At 46.1% G+C, this 23755-nt stretch overlaps 1 protein-coding gene across 2 annotated transcripts in view; it reads right to left on the reverse strand.

Moving 5' to 3' along the window:
• palm1a (paralemmin 1a) overlaps nt 1-23755 on the reverse strand; it is a 208277-nt gene that overhangs the window by 123727 nt on the left and 60795 nt on the right. The window contains exons 1-2 of one of the 2 annotated variants that reach the window (XM_052038045.1): nt 15511-15557; nt 15349-15394 (exon numbers count right to left, since the gene is read on the reverse strand). In XM_052038045.1, coding sequence (XP_051894005.1) covers nt 15349-15394; nt 15511-15530 — 66 coding nt within the window. In that variant the 5' untranslated portion in view covers nt 15531-15557. Of the gene's footprint in view, nt 1-15348; nt 15395-15510; nt 15558-23755 lie in introns of those variants that run through there. The other variant, XM_052038046.1, reaches the window with a different exon arrangement.

A 23755-nucleotide genomic window follows, 5' to 3' on the forward strand; every position in this document is an offset into this window, starting at 1 on the left:
GAGGGATCTGGGGGTTCATATCCACAGATCACTGAAAGTTGGCCATAGGTGGATAGGGTAGTTAAGAAAGCTTATGGGATGTTAGCTTTCATAAGTCGTGGGATCGAGCTTTGCAAAACTCTGTTTAGACCACACTTAGAATACTGAGTCCAGTTCTGGTCACCTCATTATAGGAAGGATGCAGAGGCGTTGGAAAGGGTGAGGAGGAGATTTACCAGGATGCTGCCTGGATTAGAGAGTATGGATTATGAGGAGAGACTAAAGGAGCTAGGGCTTTACTCATTGGAGACAAGGAGGATGAGGGGAGACATGATAGAGGTGTACAAAATATTAAGAGGAATAGATAGAGTGGACAGCCAGCGCCTCTTTCCCAGGGCACCAATGCTCAATACAAGAGGGCATGGCTTTAAGGTAATGGGTGGGAAGTTCAAGGGAGATATCAGAGGGAGGTTTTTCACCCAGAGAGTGTTTGGTGTATGGAATGCGCTGCCTGGGGTGGTGGTGGAGGCTGATACGTTGGTCAAGTTCAGCATATGGAGGAATTTAAAATAGAGGGATATGTGGGAGGAAGGGGTTAGATAGTCCTAGGTGTGGTTTGAAGGTCACCACAACCTGGTGGGCCGAAGGGCCTGTATTGTGCTGTATTGTTCTATGGTTCTATGGGACTCAATAGTCAAGGGAACAGAGTGGAGGTTCTGTGGACGTGAGCGAGAATCCAGGACGGTATGTTGCCTCCCGGGTGCCAGGGTCTGGGATGTCTCTAATCGGGTCCACAGCGTTCTTGAGCGGGAGGGAAAGCAGTGAAAGAGGGATGAGGTCCTGCAGAGCGAGTTTGGGGAGCTAGGCAGAAGGCTGAAGAACAGGACCTCAAGGGTAGCGACCTCAGGATTGCTGCCAGTGCCACGCGATAGTGAAGGTAGGAACAGGAGGAGATGGCAGATGAATGCGTGGCTGAGGAGTTGGTGCAGGGGGCAAGGTTTTAGATTTTCGGATCATCGGGATCTCTTCTGGGGAAGGTGGGACCTGTACAGCATGGATGGGATAGACCTAAGCTTGAGGGGATCCAATATCCTTGCAGGCAGGTTTGCTAGTGTGGTTTGGGAGGGTTTAAACTAGTTTGCGAGGGGGATGGGAACCGGAGGGATAGGTCAGTGGAAGAAGTAAAGCCAGATCTAACATATAGCGAGGGTTTGAGGAAGGAGAAGCAGAGTACAGGGTATAAAAGTAGTAAGGTGGATGGGCTAAAGTGCATTTACTTAAATGCAAGAAGAATCAGGAATAAGGGTGATGAACTAAGAGCCTGGATAAATACATGGAACTATGATATTGTGACTCTTGCAGAGACTTGGCTGTCACCAGGGCAGGAATGGACACTGAATATTCCTGGATTTCAGTGTCTTAAGCGGGATAGGGAGGGGGGGGAGAAGAGGAGGAGGGGTGGCGATACTGGTCAGGGACACTATTACAGCTGCAGAAAGGGTGGATAATGTAGAAGGATCCTCTCTGGAGTCAGTATGGGTGGAAGTTAGGAACAAGAAAGGGGCAGTTACTCTACTGGGAGTATTCTATAGGCCCCCAGGTAGCAGCAAGGATACTGAGGAGCAGATTGGGAGACACATTTTGGAAAGGTGCAAGAATAACAGGGTTGTTATCATGGGAGACTTCAACTTCCCAAATATTGATTGGCACCTGCTTAGTTCCAAAGGTTTAGACGGGGCAGAGTTTGTAAAGTTTGTTCAGGACGGATTCCTGTCACAGTATGTTGACAGGCCGACCAGACGGAATGCCATATTAGATCTAGTATTAGGTAATGAACCGGGTCAGGTGACAGATCTCTCAGTGGGTGAGCATTTGGAGGATAGTGACCACTGCTCTCTAACCTTTAGCATTGTCATGAACTAGGATAGGAGCAAAGAGGACAGGAAGATATTTAATTGGGGAAGGGCAAATTATGAGGCTATAAGGCTAGAACTTGCATGTGTGAATTGGGATGACATTTTTGAAGGGAAATGTATTATGGAGATGTGGTCGATGTTCAGGGATCTTTTGCAGGATGTTAGGGATAAACTTGTCCCGGTGAGGCAAAGAAGGAATGGCAGGGTGAAGGAACCATGGGTGACAAGAGAGGTGGAACAACTAGTTAGGAGGAAGAAGGCAGCATACATGAGGTTTAGGAAACAAGGATCAGCTAGGTCTCTTGAGGAATATAGGGTAGCAAGGAAGGAACTTAAGAAGGGGCTGAGGAGAGCAAGAAGGGGACATGAAAAGGCCTTGGCGAGTAGGGTTAAGGAGAATCTCAAGGCTTTTTTCACTTATGTGAAGATCAGAAGGATGATGAGAGTGAAGGTCGGACCGATTAGAGACAAAGGTGGGAAGATGTGCCTGGAAGCTGTGGAAGTTGGTGAGGTTCTCAATGAATACTTCTCTTCAGTATTCACCGAGGAGATGGGCCTTGATGACGCTGAAGACAGTGTTGGTAAGGTTAATGTTCTAGAGTATGTAAATATGAAGAGGGAGGATGTGTTAGAGTTGTTAGAAAATATTAGGACAGATAAGTCCCCGGGGCCTGACGGAATATTCCCCAGGCTGCTCCGTGAGGCAAGGGAGGAGATTGCCGAACTGTTGGCTAGGATCTTTGAGTCCTCGTTGTCCATGGGAATGGTACCGGAGGATTGGAGGGTGGCAAATGTTGTCCACTTATTCAAAAAAGGAAGTAGGGATAGTCCAGGGAATTATAGACCAGTGAGCCTTGCGTCTGTGGTGGGCAAGCTGTTGGAAAAGATTCTTAGAGGTAGGATCTATGGGCATTTGGAGAATCATGGTCTGATCAGGGACAGCCAGCATGGTTTTGTGAAGGGCAGATCATGTCTCACAAGCTTGCTATGGTTCTTTGAGTAGGTGACCAGGAAGATTGATGAGGGTAGTGCAGTGGATGTGGTCTACATGGATTTTAGTAAGGCATTTGACAAGGTTCCACATGATAGGCTTCTTCAGAAGGTCAGAGGCCAAGGGATCCAGGGAGGCTTGGCCGTGAGGATTCAGAATTGGCTTGCCTGTAGAAAGCAGAGGGTTGTGGTGGAGGGAGTGCATTCATATTGGAGGGCTGTGACTAGTGGTGTCCCACAGGGATCGGTTCTGGGACCTCTACTTTTTGTGATTTTTATTAATGACTTGGATGAGGGGGTAGAAGGGTGGGTTAGCAAGTTTGTAGATGACACAAAGGTTGGTGGTGTTGTGGATAGTGTGGACGACTGTCGAAGATTGCAGGTGGATATTGATAGGATGCAGAGCTGGGCTGAGAAGTGGCAGACGGAGTTCAATCCGGAGAAGTGTGAGATGGTACACTTTGGAAGGACAAACTCCAAGACGGAGTACAAAGTTAATGGCAGGATTCTGGGTAGTGTGGAGGAACAGAGGGATCTGGGGGTTCATATCCACAGATCACTGAAAGTTGGCTCATAGGTGGATAGGGTAGTTAAGAAAGCTTATGGCATTCATAAGTCGTGGGATCGAGTTTAAGAGCTGTGAGGTAATGATGCAGCTCTACAAAACTCTGGTTAGACCACACTTGGAGTACTGTGTCCAGTTCTGGTCGCCCCATTATAGGAAGGATGTGGAAGCATTGGAAAGGGTGCAGAGGAGATTTACCAGGATGCTGCCTGGTTTGGAGAGTATGGATTATGAGGAGAGACTAAGGGAGCTAGGGATTTACTCTTTGGAGAGAAGGAGGATGAGAGGAGACATGATAGAGGTGTACAAAATATTAAGAGGAATAGACAGAGTAGACAGCCAGCGCCTCTTTCCCAGGGCACCAATGCTCAATACAAGAGGACATGGCTTTAAAGTAATGGGTGGGAAGTTCAAGGGAGATATCTGTCTTTTACCCAGAGCATGGTTGGGGCATGGAATACGCTGCCTGGGGTGGTGGTAGAGGCAGGTACATTGGTTAAATTCAGGAGATTGCCAGATAAGCATATGGAGGAATTTAAAATAGGGGGATATGTTGGGGGAAGGGGTTGGATAGTCTTAGGTGAGGTTTAAAGGTTGGCACAACATTGTGGGCCAAAGGGCCTGTATTGTACTATACAGTTCTATGATTCTGTGATTCTATATGTGTGTGTGTGTGTGTGTGTGTGTGTGTGTGTGTGTGTGTGTGTGTGTGTGTGTGTATGTGGTCAGAGTCAGTCTGGGTGTAGAAGCACAAACACTGTTGCCTGATACTCAGGTTTCCTCAGTCAAACATTTATTTATTCCACATTATTTCATTTTCATCGCACAATGTTTCCCAGCACTGTCCCTGCCCACACACACTGTGTGCATTTATTCAGATGGAATTGAATTGCACGCCCTGAATTAAATCCTAAAGCAAATCATCTCCACTTTAAAGTTCTGAAAGCAGCTAAAATGCCCAGTCAGAGATTGCATTATTATAGTAATTAATTGTACTTAAGTCATTGAAACTTTGAAAGACAGCCAATAGCTATATTCGGTGGCCATGGACAGGCCTCAGAAGAAGGGGACTTAAGAAGACCTGCGTGGGGAAGAGTGAGGGAGGTGATTGGGTGGGAGGAGGTGGGGGGTGATTGGGCGGGAGGTGGTGGGGAGGTGATTGGGCGGGAGGTGGTGGGGAGGTGATTGGATGGTAGGAGGTGGGGAGGTGATTGGATGGTAGGAGGTGGGGAGGTGATTGGGTGGGAGCAGGTGGGGAGGTGATTGGGTGGGAGGAGATGGCGAGGTGATTGGGTGGGAGGAGGTGGGGGGGTGATTGGGTGGGAGGAGGTGGCGAGGTGATTGGGTGGGGGGGTGATTGGGTGGGAGGAGGTGGGGGGGTGATTGGGTGGGGGGGTGATTGGGTGGGAGGAGGTGGGGGGGGTGATTGGGTGGGAGGAGGTGGGGGGGGTGATTGGGTGGGAGGAGGTGGGGAGGTGATTAGTAGAGGACCTGGGAAGATGACTAGACCATGGGGGATTCTGGGAGGTGATGGGTGATGGCTAATGGGTAGTAAGTGGTAGGTAGTAGGTAGTAGGTAGCAGGTAGTGGTGGGGGGCTGGGGGGCTGGGGAGCTGGCTGAGGAGGGCGAAGAACTGTTGAAGATTGGAGAGCAGGGAGTGTGGAAAGATCAAGGGCCTGTACTTTTGGCAGTGACGGAGCCCTGAGGTGGGAAAGGGTGTGTGGTATTGATATTAACCAAGAACACTTAAAGAAGAGCCTCAGTGCAAAGAGCAACAGCCTTGGACACAGTAACTTGGGTGTGGTTAGACCCTCTTCATGTAACAACGAAGCTGCCCTCAACCATCTTAAGATGATTGTTCGCTGTGGACAACCTCCACCATTTGCATGCCTCGTCTACGCAGTACGGTTTAATGCCAACTGAATGAAGCATGCCAGCTAGCATCATTAAATGTGCCCCGCTCTCTCCCTCTGTGTGCAGTGAGAATTTCATCATCTCTAGCTGCAATATTTTTCATAAGACTCACTTGGAATTGGAATTGGTTTATAATTGTCACTTGTACCGAGGTACAGGGAAAAACTTGTCTTGCACACCGTTCGTACAGATCAATTCATTACACGGTGCATTGAGGTAGTGCATGGTAAAATGACAACAGAATGCAGAATAAAGTGTCACAGCTACAGAGAAAGTGCAGTGCAGGCAGACAATAAGGTGCAAGGTCATAACGAGGTAGATTGTAAGGTCAAGAGTCCATTTTTTTGTACTAGGGGATGATTCAATAACAGTGGGATAGTTCAGACTTTTAGGTTGTTTGGTGACGTGGAGGTTATGCTACATCTGTGTCAACTGTTGATGTAGTGTTTCCACACAGTGTTGCTCAAGCTTTCCTCTGTCTCTACAAGGAAGCCCTGAAGTCCAGCACTTTGCCTCCCATGCACTGCACTGTTAGACTCCTCATGGAGTCCAGAAGAGCGAAGTGAACTTCCACGATATTCCAGCTCCCAGGGCACTGAACCTGAAGCAGGTTAACAGCACGTCCAACACCCGCACTGAAATCAGTGGAAGAAGTGGCTTCTGAAAGAACAAGGAACTGAAGCTATTTCCTCAATTTAATTTAGTTAAAGGGATTTAATTATTTCAAGTGTGAGGATTTTTTAAATAAATGTTTAATAATTTTATTTCTTTTTACTTTTTTCATATATATTTGACGGTCCCTGGATGTTTGCTGATGGCTTGTGAACATTCATTTTCAATGACAGCTTTGACAGCCATCAGCTGTGATCACACAAGTGGTCAAAGCCATTCTGTGAGTGCAGTGGTCACTTCTGCTGGGAGTGACTCTGCGCTGCATTACACTGTGCTCCTGGAGGACCGAGCCGAAGATCTCACCAGGGAACACTGCGAGGCCCAAGGGCAGACTGCCCATGATCCCAGGGTCAGTGGAAGATAATGGTTTAGCCCCAGCTGGAGTTTTGGAGTCATAGAGTCATACAGCACAGAGACAGGCCCTTCGGTCCACCATGTCCATGCTGACCATCAAGTACCCATTAATACTAATCCCACTTACCAGCACCTGGGCCTGAGCCTTCTATGTCTTGGCGATTCAAGTGCAAGTCTAGATACTGCTTAAATGTTATGGGAGTCTCTGCCTCCACTACACTGTCAGGCAATGCACCCTAAGCTCCAACCACACATAGGTTGAAAAATACTTTCTTATATCCCCTATATAATTGTGTCCAATTCTGGGCAGTGCATTTTAGGCAGGTTATAAAAGTTTGCATGAACATAGGGTAGAGATTTGTTTGAATACTCTCAATGATGAGGGATTACAGTAACTTGGAGACACTGGAGAAGCTGGGGTCATTCTCAGACAAAGCTAAGAGGAAATTTGGTTGAGGTATTTAAAGGTACATAAACGAAATTAATGAAAGTAATTGCCAATAGCTTGATAACTGAAGACCACAGATTGAGAACACATACCAACAGGCTCAAGGACAGCTTCTATCCCACTCTTAGAACATAGAACATAGAACAATTACAGCACAATTCAGGCCCTTCGGCCCACAAAGCTGTGCCGAACAGGTCCCTACCCTAGAAATTACTAGGCTTACCCATAGCCCTCTATTTTACTCAGCTCCATATACCTATTTAACAGTCTCTTGAAAGACCCTATCGTATCTGCCTCCACCACAGTTTCCAGCAGCCCATTCCACACACTCACCACTCTCTGAGTAAAAAACTTACCCCTGACATCTCCTCTATATCTACTCCCCAGCACCTTAAACCTGTGTCCACTTGTGGCCACGAATTCAGCCCTGGGGAAAAGCCTCTGACTATCTACCCTATCAATGCCTCTCATCATCTTATACACCTCAATCAGGTCCCCCCTCATCCTCCGTCTCCTTGGAAAGGCCTTGAACGGACCTCTCATATGTTAAAAGATGAACTTCTGATCTCCCAATCTACCTCGTCGTGGACCTTGCTCCTTATTTGTCTACCTGCACTGCACTTTCTCTGTAACAGTAACACTATACTCCTCATTCTGTTTCCCTTCTTCCTACCTCGATGTACTTATGTATGGAATGAACTGTTGGGATGGCACGCACATAAAAGTTTTTCACTGTATTTCAGTACGTGTGACAACAATAAACCAACGCCAATACAGATCGAAGTTGCTTGGCCAAGAAAACTGGTGTCCGAAATGAAAACACATTTTCACACAATGAGTAGTCAGGATTTGGAATGCGTTGCCTGAAATTGTGATTGATAAAGATTCAGTAGTAGCCTTCAGAAGTTGTATAAACCTCAGGGAAAAAATAATCTCTGAGTGGTACTAACTGGATTGCTGTGATAGAGCCAGAATGGAGAGACTATGCCAGCTTCCTGCAGCTTCCCGGCAGTTACACTGAGAGCTCTGGGCACTGAACCAGCACTGGAGCACGTCCTGCACAGGGTCAGCAACTCCATTCACTTCAAGGGAGAGGATTGGCTTCATGGAAGAGGGGTAGGTTTCAGGCAGTTTACATTGTTCAACCAAATTGAAACACATTTAATTGCAAACTACGATTATTTAAATATGTTTAATTATTTGTAATTTTATAGCATTTTGAATCAGTTTTAACAATTGAAAATTCTAATTTTTAAGAAGTATTACTTTTCCATAGTTTTGCAATATTTTTCAATGCTGACAATTGCTGGAGATGTTCTGAAGTTTTCTTTGAGTGTTTTGGCTGCTGGGACCCTGAGCTGAAGCTGAACAGCTGTTGTGGCAGTTCTGGGGCAGGTGACTGCAGGAGTATCCTGCCACTGATCAGGGCTTTCACCCCCAGGTAAGTGCGAGTGGGCAGAGTCAGGTGGGGTAGAAGCGTCTCACAGGTCAGATGTGCGACACTGAATCATCCCCAGTGAGACTTATCACCTGCCTCCGATGACAGGAGGCACACGTGGTGTAGGGTGAACAGACTGAGAGATGGGTTCAGTAGATCCAACATGTTCCACAAAATGACAGAGACTCTGGGTAGCTCGGTGGCACAGCTGCCTCACAGCTCCAGAGACCCGGGTTCAATCCCGACCCTGTCTACGCGGAGTTTGCACGTTCTCCCTGCGACCACATGGGTTTCCTTCAGATGCTCCTGTTTCCTCCAACATCCCAAAGATGTCTGAGTTGGTAAGTTAATTGACTGCTGTAAATTGCCCCTAGTGTGTAAGTGGGTGGTGGGAATGTGGGAAGAGTAAAATGAGATTAATGTGGGATTAGTGTAAATGGGTGCTCGCTGCTCATTGTGGACTCAGTGGGATGAAGGGTCTGTTTCTGTCCTGAATGACTCCATGACGCTATGACCCTCTATACAGCTGTTTGTCATAGAACACAGAACATCAGACAGTACAGTACAGGAACAGACCCTTCGGTCCACAAAGTCAGCGCCGACCATGATGCCATTTTAACCTGCACATCTGCCTGCATGTGGTCTATATCCCTCCATTCCCTGCCTGTTCATGTGTCTGTATAAATGCCTCTTAAATGTTGCTGGTGTATCTGCCTCCCCCACCTCCCCTGGCAGTGTGTTCCAGGCACCCACCACTCTCTGTGTGAAAGAACTTGCCACGTAAATCTCCTTTCATCTTTCCCGCTCTTACCTTAATGATATAAAAGATTGACCATCTACCCTATCGATGCCTCTCACAATTTTATATTCTTCTATCAGGTTGTCCCTCAGCCTCTGATGTTCCAGAGAAAATAATCCAAGTTTGTCCAGTGTCTCCTTCGAGCTAATATTCTTTGATCCAGGTAACATCCTGGTGAAACACCTCTGCACCCTCTCCAAAGCCTTCACATCCTTCCCGTAGTGCGGTGACCAGAACTGCACATAATACTCCAAATGTGGCCTGACCAAAGTTTTATACGCTGCAACATGACTTCCCAACTTTCATACTCAACATCCTGACCAATGAAAGCGAGCATGTCGTACGTCACCCTCTCTACATGTGTTGCACCCCAAGGTCCCTCTGCTCATCAATGCTCCTAAGGGTCCTGCCATTTACTGGATGCTTTCCTCTTACATGTGATCTCCCAAAGAGCAACACCTCACACTTGTCTGGATTAAACTCCATCTGCCATTCCTCTGCCCATATTTCCCACTGGTTTATATCCTGCTGAATCCTTTGACAACCTTCCTCACTATCCACAACTCTGCCAATGTTTGCATCATCTGCTGAGTTACTAATCAGAACACCTACATTTCTGACCACACCATTTGTATACATCACAAACAACAGTGGTCCCAGCACTGATCCTTGTGGAACACCGCTGGTCACAGACCTCCAGTCAGAATAACACCCCTCCACCACTACCCTCTGTTTTCTATGGCCGAGGCAATTTTGAATCCAATCTACCAAGTCACCGTGGATCAGCCTACCATAAGGGACGTGGTTTAAAGCTTTACTAAAGTCTATCTGTACCACATCCACTGCCCTACCCTCATCAATCATCTTTGTCACTTCCTCAAAAAACTCAGTCAGGTTTCTAAGACATGACCTCCCCCACACAAAGCCATGCTGACGATGCATAAGTCTATGCTTTTCCAGATGTGAGGAAATCCCGTCCCTAAGAATCCTCTCCAATACTTTCTCCACCACTGATGTAAGGCTCACCAGCCTATAATTTCCTGGTTTGTCCCTGTTGCTATTCTTAGATAAAGGATCAAATTGGCTATTCTCCAGTCCTCTGGGACCTCGCCTGTGGCTAAAGAGGACACAAAAATCTCTGTCAAGGCCCAGCAATCTCCTCTCTCAATAACCTGGGATAGCTCCCATCAGACCCTGGGGACGCATCTACCTCTTCAAGAGCTCCAACACCTCCTCCTCCTTGATATCAACATGCCTTAGAAAATCAGCATAGCCCTGAGTGATGTCAGGAGAAGTAAACTAAGGACCATCTCCTGGAGGGTTGCACAAGGGTCTCCATGAGATTTGTCAACACCAGAAGCAGTGCCTGTGAGACTGGAAGGTTTGTTTCGAAGAAGGCTGGTTTTTAACCCCAACATCTCAATTATTAGCCCACCAACAAAATACAGCCAACTTGTTACAGGCACGGATGCTGCCCTCACCCCAAGACCACCGACCGTCTTCAGTGGACTGGGTACTTTGTGCAGTTTGCTCTGTCATAGATCATAAAGGAAAGAGTCCTCTCTGTCTACAAACCAACCAGAAAAGGAGTGTGACATTCATATTACACTGGCTAATGAAAGGCCAATTAAATCTCTATTGTTTGATTTCCTGCATTTTTGACTTTGGAAGAAGCTTTGTGACAGACTCTTAAATTATAATTATGGACCTTCAGATTACTTTCTAGAAACCAAATAAAGAAACATCTGCAAAGAACATGCACAGAAGCTTTTTGGAAGGAAGCTTTCCCTCTTTATAAAGATGTCAGATATTTTTCTTTGAAAATGTGTGTTAATCACCGTCACATACTGTATCGTCCATCCCCATGCCACCCCCCCCTCCAGCTGCACACTTCATTGCTGTAAACCACCTTACCGTTATCCTCAATTCACAAGCTTAATCCCTAGACTCTCCTGCAAGAAAGTGATTAATCATCCGATGTCTCTATCTCCAGAATAACTGTTTCTTAATCAGCAAAGTGGGATTCTGTGCCAACATAATTTTCTTAGTTCATATGTGATTATAAATGCAATGCAATGATTTTAAATTGTACTTCGGAGATAGGGGATCAGTATCAATGGTTTGGAGAAAGAAGGGGGGAACGTTGACCCAGACAGTTTTGGTTGAGAAGAGCTGAGAGAACCACGCAGAAGGGGAAGTGATGGGGTGGGAGGGAACGGAACCCCCACCATAAACATGCAATGAAAGGCAATGTTGTATCTGCTGCAATGTCCCTTTCATTGTTCAGCAGAGGCTTACTGTTGAGGAGGGAAATACATGTGACTGCTGTCACGTCCTTTGTTAAATCAGTCTTCAATTCCCAGGCTGAGGATCAAAGCAAAGGACCTAAGGACAAACTCGCTGTGTTGCTGAGTCTTGAGCGCTACTGGCTTCAGTGGCTGTTTGATCTTCTGGTTAGACTAGCTAACCTGATCATCTATTTTGAACCCTTGACTACGTTTATTTGTGGTTTTGTCATATATGGAATGGAATATAAGTGAGCTCTGTGATCCTTAAGTATCCAAAAAAAAAGAGTCCAACCCCCGTGGCCCTAAGGGAACAGGTGTCGGGGAAGAGGTCGCTGAGTCAAGTTCAGCCTCACTGATGGTTAAGAGCAGGTGACAGCTGCCAAAGTTACAGAGTGGAAATTGGGTGTGGGGGAGATGTGTGAGAGACTGGGTATGGGAGAGTGTTCCAATTTGCTGTTAACGCCCAACAAATTTCAGCATCCTGCTGCTCCTCCCGCCGTCACTCACGGACATTGGACGTAGATTCGGCGGAAGGCAGTATGGTGGCCCAGATGTGTGCTCCTTCAGGGAGGTTAAAGATCGACCAGAGGTGGCCTGAGGTGGAGTTGTCAGCAGTGGGGCCGAGGCCATTGTAATTGCCTGTGGTTTAATACTCTGGGGCCTTCTGAGAGAGAGAGAGAGAGAGAGAGCAGAAGGAAGAGCTCGCCTTACTGTTTGAAATCACACAAGTCAATTGACAGTGTGAAGCAGTCCACTAAATGGTGGAGCCTGGCTTTTGGAGATAAATTGAGCCGGGGTTTTTGATGTCTCAAGCATCCTACAGCTGATGAAGTACTTCTACTGAAGCTCAACTTTCGTGGAGCCTGTCAAAGCATCGCATGATCCCACAAACCGCAAATGAGACAACAGCCAGACAACTTGTTAATGATGTTATTTGGGTGATAATTATTGGCCGGACATGGGGAAGAATTCCCTTGCAGTTCTTCAAAATGGTGCTGTCGGGATTGTTCAGTCTGTTATCTCATCTGAATGATACCACCACCTTAGGGGCATGTGTTCGGTGAGTAATGGTGCAGTGGTGCTGGGGGAAGGAAGTGTATGAGACCATCCAATGTCAACAGCCCCCCCTTGGGCTGGGGTATCAAAGAGGAGCCAGTTGAGTCCACTATGGCTGCACAGTGCCATTTCTGAGCGAGCTTTCGGGAGGCCCGCGACACCTCGTAGGGGAGGGCAGTGGGTAGAATTTGCCATGAGACTGGCACCGCTGCCTCAGGAAGGCAATATCTATCATCAAAGATCCCCATTATATGGTCCATTTCATCTTCTCACAGCTACCGTCGGGCAGGAGGTACAGAAGTCTGAAGACCCACACCACCAGGTTCAAGGACATTTACTTCCCTTCAACCATTCTGTTCTTGAACCAACCGGCACAACCCTAATCACTACAGTTTGTCAGCACTATGACCACTTTGATCACTTTGCAATAAAATGGACTTGTTTTTTTTTGTTCTAATTGTGTTCTTTCTTGAAAAAATTGTGCATAATTTCTGTTTCATTTATGTTTTTCTTGTGAATGCTACTTATCTGACGCTATGTGCCTGTGATGCTGCTGCAAGTAAGTTGTTCATTGCACCTGTGCAGACACGGACTTGTGCAGATGACAATGAAGTCGATTTTTAATTTGACTGATGAGGAAGCCAAGAGATCAGTTTCACCAAAACCTCCAGTGTGTCCACTGACCCTTTGCTTGACTTCAAAGCTGTCAAATGAGAGGTTCTCAGCTACAAAGGTGTTGAAAGATGGCCTCGAGCAGCCAATGCCCTGACGTACCCATGGCGTGTCATGGAGTCTTGCACCACCATCACCAGTGACATCTTATCACATCACCCCCCAATGCAAAATTTCACCCCTTTTCTCCCCTGACTTCCATTGCTACGTCCTATAGATTCTCCTGGCTCTCCACTTGCTCAAAACTGTTGCCTCACTGCTTCAGAGACTCAGATTCAATCCTGACCTTGGTTGCTGTCTGTGTCAAGTTTTTCCATTCTCTCTCTGACCACTTGGGTTTCCCCTGGCTGATCTGGTTTCCTCCCAGGTGTGAGGTTTGGTATATTAATTGGCTTTTACCCTGCCCACTGGCGTGTGAGTGAGTGGTAGCATTTGGAGGGCAGCTGCTGGGAATGTAGGGAGATCAAAATGAGGTTGGTGGAAATGGATGATTGGTAGACTTGCTGGGCTGACAGGCCTGTTTCCGTGTTGTATGATTCTGTGATCTTCCAGCTGTGACTGGTCCTTGTCCTGAAACATTCGTCCTGTTTCTCTCCCACAGATGCTGCTGCACCCACTGTGTTTTACGGCCATTTCCCACTTTGTTTCAAAGGACTGGATCACGCTTGACAGAGCCCACTCTTCGCCTCCACTCCACACCCTGCATGATCCCCATGGCCTCTCTAACTCCTCATGGCCCTGAGGGTCTCATTGAGTTGGACGCCTTGCTTCTGTGTGCAAAACAGCTGGCAGATGGCAAGGCACTGCCACAGAACAACCCCATGGCCTTTCAAAGGCTTCCTGCTGCCAAAGGCCTTTGAACAATTATCAAATGTCTCTAATGACCATAAAAAGATAAAAATAATAGATTTAAATCATTAAATAATATTAAAATAAATCTCTTTTAAGACTGTAACACTATATTCTGTATTCTGTTATTGTTTTTTCCTTTTGTACTGCCTCAATGTACATATGTACGGAATCATCTATTTGAATGGCATGAAAACAAAGCTTTTCATTGTATCTCGGGACAATAAACAATAATGTACATGGGACCAATTAAACAGATTAAAATTTATTTAAAACTCACTTAATTGATATACATTATTTAAAAACTTAATGTTAATAGAAATTTTAAAACTCATTTACCATTTCCAGCCAGGCTGGTGGCCCTATTTAAACGATTGGGGTTGTGCTGGTTACGACGACCATCAGAGAGAGCCCAGATATGACTGAAGTCCACCCCTGGACTCAGTGCTAGAGCAGAGTGGGAGGTCAGATAGGTTGACACCTGAACCTCCATCACGTTCCTACTTTCTGCACTGTAATACACAGGCCAGTGAGTCAGGAACACATTGACCTGCGTTAGTAGGTGGTTCTCTCCAGAAACACTGGCTGAAGAGAAGCACAGTTCAGGCTTTTAAGCTGCTGGTGCAACTGGTTTCAATATGTTGTCCCATGCTAGGCTGTGCTTTTATATTCACAGAGGGCATCTTAATAGTCTCATCGATCAAGCACAGTAACAATAGAACTGCTCCATCAGCACAAAATTATTAAAGCTGCTTTGCTGGTTTTATTTCCCCAAGAATACATCTGCAGCAGAACAAGGCAGGAAATTAATCTTCTATTAACTGAAAGTTTTTACCTTTTAAAATATATTCATTTAATCCCTAAAGTGCCTGGAGTAATTGATGTGATGGTGTATCCCAGTGATGGATGTGTTTGTTGATGGAGATTGCACAAAATCAGGGAATGCCAATTCATGGATGGGAATGGCTGCAGAGTGTGGCTGGAGGCTGGGACACACTAAGGCTCAGTCCACGTCAAAAGGGGAGAAACGAGGAGCAGTTCAGTCAGGAGTTTTCACTTGAGAGCCAGGCCTTCGGAGAAACTGGGACAGGGTCCCAGTCGAAAGGTTGGCTGATCTGTCCACTCCTCTCAGACAACAGCCAGTCAGCTGGTACCCAAGGTTACTACGAGATGCATTGAAGTGGGACCTTTTCTGCCTTGCCATCCAACTGACCGGTGGGCATTGTCAGCATGTTCACTCTTTGTTATTTGCTGTGAGGTCTACCTGGGTTTTGGCCTATAAGCCCCATCGATAATAAAGGAGAATGTGGATTCTGGATCTCGGGACAGCATCCCTCAAGCTGAATGTTTGCAAGATTCCCGCGAGGCAGTTGAATGAACAGATTAGGATGTTAAATTTAGACTCACCGCAATTGCTTGGAGCCTCTCCTGCTGAAACAGTGTCTCGGACATCCTGAGGGAAAAAAAATACTTGGTAAGAGAAAACAGGAACAGTAAGGGCTGTTCTATTGAAAATAAAATGTTAATACGATCAATCAGAAATTATCAGACAGGGAACATTTCGAGAACCTGCTCTGGTCGAGCCTCATGATGTCTGCTTGTTGAAGGTTCAGCAGCAAAGTGCAATCTAACCCAGCACCGATGTTTCAGGATGCTGTTCATTAATGTCCACAGTACCATAATGTCCCGAGCAGAAGGAGAGTCTCAAGTATAAGCAGCACATTCTGATCAGTGATGTATGGCTCCGTCAATCAAACGCCAGAGAAATCCCAACAATATGACATACACTGCAATCGACTTAGGCGTCCAATTAGGCAGCAAATGCGGGATTCATGCAGGTCACCACTTCATCACACTGAGCCTCACTGAAAGAGATTTCCAATTTGTACACCCTCCATGTGTCCTGTAATACATCCTTCATGAGTTTATAGCTAATTCCCCTTGAGAATTCCTGTTAAATCAGCTTCCAGTATTCTTTGAAGTGATGCATTTTAGATCACTCCTTGTCACACAAGGTTCACCTCCCTCCTGGTACTTTTGGCAACAACTTTGTGTCTTTTCTTACAGATCCTTTTGTCACAACTTCCCCTTTTTTGTTGTGTCAAAACCCTTTGTGATTTTGAGCAAAAATATAAATCTAATTTTAAGTGCAGTGACAGTGGGTGATCTTAATTTGAAGCAATATACCTCAGCAGATCAGGCAGCATCTGCCTGAGTTCGACCAACAGTTTGGTTTTTGCTCCATTTTCCAGCATCTGCAGTCACTTGTAGCTCAATTTTTATTTGATGTTTGTAATCAAAAATGAGCTTTGCAAACTCCTGATGTGTTGTTTGTACCCAGTACAGTCACCGTGGGTATATCCTGGGGCAGGTCAGACACGTTGGAGGGGTTTGTCACGGGGAGGAGAGAAAGGGGTTTGAGCAGCCCAGCCACCTCTGAACTTGAGGAAGGGTCTTTCTGATGAAGGGTCGTTGACCTGAAATATTAACTGTTTCTCCCTCCACAGATGCTGCCTGACCTGCTGAGTGTTTCCAGCATTGTCTGATTTGATTTCTGACATTCATGAGTGCAGGGTCATTTGCAGCACGAAATCCTTTTTTACCAGCCACGCTTCCTGAGCCACTGAAACAGTCTAAGGTTCCAAATGTGGTCACTTTGACCTGTAATGTGCCTTGACACGAAAGATGAATGCACAAAATTCTGAAACACTTGGTCTGAGGTCACGTGTAAGTCAAACCATGTCAGGATGACAGATTTCATCCCCTGAAGATTTTTTTTAATGATAATCCCATCGTTTCATGTCGACTTTTACTAATACTAGTCCTTTGCTCCCAGATTTACTTAATAACATGAACTTACATACCCAGTTGCTTTGCTGGGATCTGAACTCACATCCCTGGTTCAATAACCCAGGCCTTTGGATACTAGTTCAGGAACTTAACCTTCTACCTCACCCACCAACTGAAAGCACATTGACCTGGTTCAGAAATTGGATGGGTAGTAGGAACAGACCGCAGAGTTAACAGGCACTCCTTTAACTTGCAGAAGGTGACCAATGGTGTTCTGTGTCAAAGCCATAACTATCCACCATTTTTATTCATGATGAAGGTGATGGGACCTCCAACTCTGCTGTTGGCACAGAGACAGGAGACACTGTGGAGGTGAGCCCTTGAGTCGGAGTGATATCAGTGGGGTAACTGGTTCTGCAAAGGGGCGGCAAAATAGAATTTAATACAGGAAATTATAATGTCATCTACTTTGGACCTAAAAAAAGATGGAACAGAGTACTTAATGTCTTTATATGTAGATTGTTAGAAAGTGACAGACGGGTGCAGGTAACGATCAGAAAGGCTGATAGAATCATGGCCTTTAGCAAGGGGACAGAATTAATGCTGCAGCTGTACGAAGCCAGTGAGCATTTGGGATGGGACTGTATCCTTGTGGTTGGCAACACACCAAAGTGCAGTACCACTAGTGGAAGGAACACACTAAAGCCTGTGGGGCCCACATTTGCCTCACCAGTCACCTCAAAGCCCATAGGAGTGGAAGCGAGTCATCCATGATCCCGAGAGACTGCCTCAGAAGGAGAAATAAGTAAGGCGAACGATTCGGAGTATCATCCCCAAGGTGAAAATCTTGCCCGTGGAGGCCCTACAGTGTAGATGACACAAGAGATTACGCAACCCAGCAAAATATTTTCCAGGATGTAAAAGGAGAGGACAAGGGATGATTTGATTTCCACAACATAAAGGGGGCTTGAGCTTTCCCCATCCAGCGTATTCCCATTGGATTTGGAGGTGAGGACCAAGACGTAGAGACAAAGGTAGAAAACACTTCAGAGGTTTGGAAAGCCCTTTCAGTAACAGCGGCCAATGCTTGGTCCTCTTCCTCCTGCTCTTCTGAGCCCACCATTCTCTGCCTCCTAGCCTTCAGCTTTCTGGTCTCCTTGCTCCTCTAACTCCTTCCTTGGCACTAACTTTGGCTGGCACCATTGTATAGCAGGCAGCACACGGTGATGAAGTCTTCCCACCTGATAGGTTTGAACTGTGAGACCATCCTCCTCCTCCCCCCTGGACTAATACAGGCAGTAGTATCTCAGGAGTTTGTACTGACATACTAGTACTTTGGCTCTCTGTGCTTAGCTGCTGCCTTAGGGGTAGCTGGGACGTGAAGGGTAGCCCTTGAAGGGTAGCCATTTAGAATGTGGAAAGGACTGGACAGAGTAGATGTGGCTAAGCTGTTTCCCTTGGTGGGTGAGTCCAGGACTAGAGGGCACAGTCTTAGAATTAGAGGGTACCGTTTAAAACAGAAATGAGGAGAAATTTCTTTAGTCAGAGGGTAGTGAAATTATGGAATTCTTTGCCACATACAGCTGCGGAAGCCCAATCATTGGGGGCATTTAAGGAGGAGATTGATAGGTATCTAATTAGTCAAGGTATCAAGGGATATGGGGATAAGGCTAGAAATTGGGGCTAGATAGGAATAGTTTTAGTTTAACTCATGGAGCAGACTCGATGGGCCGAATGGCCTACTTCTGCTCCTTTGTCTTGTAACCTTGTGATCTTGTTCCTCGGGACTCTGTAAGTGTCCAGCAACTCAAGCTCCCTGAGGATCAAAGAACTGTGTGCTTCGCCGGAATGTGATACTTGCCACTTGTTAGCCCATGCCTGAATGTTGTCCGGGACTTGCTGCATTCAGAAATGGACAGCTTCACTTGCTGGGGAATTGTACAACGTACAATCTTCACTGAACATCCCCACGTCTGACCTTGTGATGAAGCAGCTGAAGATAGCTGGACCGAGGACACTGCCCTGAGGAACTCCTGCAGTGATGTTCTAGGGATGGGGTGGCTGACCTCCAATGACCATGAGGTCAGCAATCAAGGTAATGACCCCAACCATTGGAGTGTTTTCCATTTGATTTCCATTGACTTCAGTTTTACCAGGTCTCCTTATGTCAAGGTTAACTGTTGCCTTGATGTCAAGGGCAGTGACTTTCACCTAATGTCTGACATTCATGTTTGGACCAAGGCTGTGGTGAGGTCAGGCGGACAGTGATCCTGATAAAACCCAAACTGGACATTGGTCAGCAGGTTACTGGTGGGTAAGTGCTGCCTGATAACACTGTCAACAACACCTTCCGTCACTCTGCTTATGATTGAGACTAAATATTTGGACATTCATGGTCGGTGTGGCTCTTTATGTTCTTATGTTAAATGTTACAGCACTGCATGCTTCCAATAATCATTCAATAATCTTTTATGACTTTTCTCTATTGATTTACAAGATGCAGATGTAGATGACAAGCCACACATTTATTACGCATCCATAATTGTCCTTCAGAAGGTGACAGTGAACTGTCTTCTTGAACTAGTCCAATCTTTCTGGTGAAGATGCTCCCACTTTGCTGCTGGGGAGGAAGTTCCAGGATTTAGTTGCAGCAATGATGAAGGAATGGCAATCTATTTCTAGGTCAACCATACTGCGGGCCAATTTGCTATTCTTGCCCGTCTAAGTAGCTCGAGAGGAACTATCAGAAAGGCATTGGCCTTAGCATTTTGTACATGGTAAACACTGCAGTCATGATACACAGATGGTGGAGGGGGTGAATGTTATGGGCGGTGGGGGAAGGTATGGGGTGTCAGTCAAGTAGGCTGCTTTGTTCTGGAGCGACATGCGCACAAAAAGTACTGGAGGAACTCAGCAGGTCAGGCAGCATCTATGGAGAGAACTAAACAGTCAATGTTTCGGGCAGAGACCCTTGTGTCGAGCTCATTGAGTAACGTTGGAGCTGCATTCATCCAGGCAACGCCTGACTTATGCCTTTTAGATAATAGAAAGTGTCCAGGCAGTCAAGAACTTGAGAACTTAAGAAACTAGGAGCAGGAGTAGGCCACTCGGCTCCTCAAACCTGCCCCACCATTCAATATGATCATGGCTGATCTGCGCCAGGTCTCATCTCCTCCTGTGCCAGTTCCCCAGAGCCCTCAGCTTCTAAAACTGTATCTACTTCCTTTATAAATCCTTCCAATGATTTGGCCTCCACAACCCCCTGGGGTAGAGATTTCCACAGATCCACCCCCTCTGTGAGAAGAAATTCTTACACATCTCCGCTTTAAATGACTGACCCCTAATCTTGTAACTCCGTGCCCTTATTCGATGTTCTCCCACTAATGGAAACATTTCGCCATCTACCCTGTCACATCCCCTCAGGATAAGTTTCACATGAACACAAGAAAATAGGAGCAGGAGTAGGTCACTTGGCTCCTCAAGCCTGTCCCACCACTCAATAAGGTCTCGGCTGATCTATACTGGGCTCAACTCCTCAATAAGATCACTCCTCATTCTTCTAAATTCCAAGAGCGCAGGTCTAATTTCTTTAGCTGCTGGTGACAGGACAATCCTCTCATCCCAGGAATTGGCGTGGTGAACCTCTCTTGAACTGCCTCCATTGCCAGTATATCCTTTCTAAAATAAGGGGACCACAAACGCGCACAGTACTCCAGATGTGAGTGAATCACTTGTCACATCATACCCAGCCTCTGACTTGCTCTTCTAACCAGATGTTTTTGACTAGTTCAGTTACGGATCTGATCAATGGTGTCAGCCAAGTTGGATGTCGAGTGGAGGAAGTTAGGCTGCATCTCGTAGGAGATAGCCATTGGCTGGAACTGTTTCAGTGTGAGCAATCATGAAGTGAAAACAAGATTCACAGTTCTGCAGCTCTGTCACCAAGCTCTCTCTCCATATAAAGGCATCTTACTTATGTTGTCATCTGTCCGGGAGAGAGAGTTGAACAATGGGACCACAGTAATTCTTGGAGTCATCTTCAGAACATCACAGTGTGATATGAATATCACTTGTCACATATCAGTCTGTACCCAAATACTGCCACTACCCTGCTGCATCCAGGCATGACTGCTCCATTATCTGAGGAGCTGTGTATGGGATCGGTCTGTGCAAGCAATAGCCAGTTAGCTGACGGTTTACTGGGCTGTGTAATTGAGAGTTGGTGACCTGGTTTAGATAGCAATTTAATGATATAAAGGTTGCAATTGCAAGTTAGTGATTGAGTTCGGTAATGGTTTATTGGACTGTGTGATTGAGAGCTAGTGACCTGGTCATCATATTATTTAAGTGAACAACTTTGTATTATAGAGGGGATCTGACTAAATGGACTGTGTCCTGATAGAGGGGTCACTTTGCTGTGAGACACTTCAAGTAATAGGCTAATTACAAGATGAGGAGCATTCTTTAACAGACCCCCTATAGGAGATTGCAGTGTGTATCAGTCCTGATGTAATCTTGTGTTTCAGATATTCCTCTAATGCACCAGTTCACCATTAGCCACTGTAGAATCCTAATGTCATGCATTATGCATATTTGTCGAGGCTATCAGATATCAGCTCTAAAAGCATCAGAACAGATTCCGCACTATAAAAATGTTGTCCCCCGAGAGGTTCCATAGATTCTATCATTGGATGCATCTTGCTTCAGTGTGCTCTACTGTCAAATTGGATGTCTCCTCGTGGCTTCTCTTTCAGGTTGTACGGCCAAGCCTGGGATCCCACAGGGAGCAACTCACAGCTGAGGCCCAAAATACAGTTCTACACCCTTTGCTTCCCTCGACAGTGACCACGAACAAGGGGTCAGTGGCCTTCAACCAGAGTTGTCAAGGAAGCAGCAACAAGGTCCCTTGTCCTTCTCAGGGGTTCAATCCTGGGCGGAAGAGCCTCAGAAAGTTATCCTCCTCACTGTTGCTTTTCTGACAGAGAGCCAGGCTGACTGAGCTTCATTCCCAGGAGTCTGGCAGAGGGATCAGAGATATTTTGATAGTTTCTGTGTGAGCCTACAGGAAGGATGAAATTTGATTCAGATTCAGATTCAGATCAGTTTATTGTCATATACACCAGGGTGCAATGAAGTTCCTTGCTCGCATGAAGCTCACAGAGTAAACAGTATACATGGTAATATCACAGAAGGCTGTTTTAAGAAGAGCTACACGCAGAATGTTGCCACTCTCATTTTTTTTGAGGAATTAAAAGAACAGAAAGTTTTTGGATTCAAATAGAGACTTCTGTGAGCTCAGGTTGCAATAAAGCTTAACATGGGAAACATGTCTGCCAATATGCACAGAGCAGACTCCCACAAGCAGCAAGGAGATAAATGAGTAGACCAATCTGTTTTGGGTGCAGGCTGCAGGGATGGTTATCGACCAAGCACTGGGCAGAATGCTCTTGATCCTTGAATATAGTCAGCATGTTCTTCCGTCTCCCTTAGAGGGTGGGCAGAGCCTTGGATTAATGGCCTGGATGTTGTAACTGGCAGTTACCAGAAGAAATGCCAATACATGCTATTGTTTCCAGTCAGAAGGCAGCTGGGTCAGTGGAGGGTAGCTACACACTGCCTTCCAACCACCTGCTCGTGGTGAAGCCGGTCTGTCTCCGTTTCGCCAGGAGCTGTAAGCTCCCATCCTATGTTTCGTCAGGTAGCCCGGCCAATCACCAGTTTGACTCCACCCTGAATGATTGGTGCAATGGGACAGTGAGGAACTGCTCTCCCTCACTGCTGCCCGACAGTGAAATTCTGCATCAGTGTTAACGTCGTAGAAAAAACTGAACTGTGCAACTGATTTAGATTCAAGGCAATCTGGTGATTCCTTCTCTGTTAAAAACAATATTTTGACACCAGTTCTTATGAGTGATGAGGACAAACACAAGTGGCCAATCCAGTGAAAGGAAGCAGGGGAGGAGAACATCACGGGCCTGTTTAGCCTTCTCCGCTGAGTTCTTGCTGGCAAAGGTCACATAGCAACCTTAGGACACATTCCTGCAAACGGTCTCAAGGTTATTTTCTGGTCAGAGTGGTTTAGCTCCCTGCAGCAGAGCACAAGTTGTATTGCAGAAGACTGTTCAATCAAGTAGCATTCCAACACCATTGAGCTGAAATTCATTTTAAAGAAAACTTTCTTCTGAAAAATCATTCCTTACTTTTTTCAGTGGATAAGAGAAAATGACTTGCATTCAATAAGGCAACTCACGGCATCACTTAGGATGTCTTTCAATGCACTGACAATAAGCTGCTGTGTACGTTGTTGTTGTTTGGGGCAGCCATTTTGTGCACCGAAAGAGCTTGCAAACATCTGAGTGACAAATAACCAACTAATTATAGGAGCAATGTGCAGATGTTTGTTGCTCTTTGATAATTGACATGCGGTCTTTAACAAGAGCTGCACAGTTAGATGAGGGGCTGGAAATTGCTCTGCTATCTCTTAGTGGCATTAAACAGCCTTGGAAGTCCCAACAGAAGTCAGGATATTCAACTGCGAGACATTGACCAGTGTTGCCAGTAACACCATGCCACGTTGGGTTCAGGGCGGCATTCTCTGATCTATTCCAAGTTCTAGCCACCGCTGGCATTTAAGCTTACAAATGTGATCTCTGATACCACAGTACAAGCGACACTCTTCCAGCTACTGGGGAGTGTTGCTGCTGAACAATTGGAAGCTGCAGTGTTGGAGTGGGTGAGAGAATGCTCCCAGGGAGCCAAAGGGACCTCGACAGGGTGGTGAACAGTGTTCACAGCAGTGATATTTTTGTGCATGGGGCCCATGTAGACCCTCCATGGATACAGCCAAGTGGTCCAGGCAGGAATTTTTCAGGGAAATCTGTTAGGTCATGAGTAGAATCTGTGAATGCCAGCACTTTGACGAAGTCTGCAATGCAGGCAAATCCCCGTGTCCACCCAACCTGGTCCTGCAGGCTGATGGAAAAGTAGATGAAGACTCCTCTCCTTCAGCATGGAGTTTGGGTGA

Source organism: Pristis pectinata, chromosome 24 (genome assembly GCF_009764475.1).
Source record: "Pristis pectinata isolate sPriPec2 chromosome 24, sPriPec2.1.pri, whole genome shotgun sequence".
Classification (NCBI taxonomy): Eukaryota; Metazoa; Chordata; class Chondrichthyes; order Rhinopristiformes; family Pristidae; genus Pristis; species Pristis pectinata.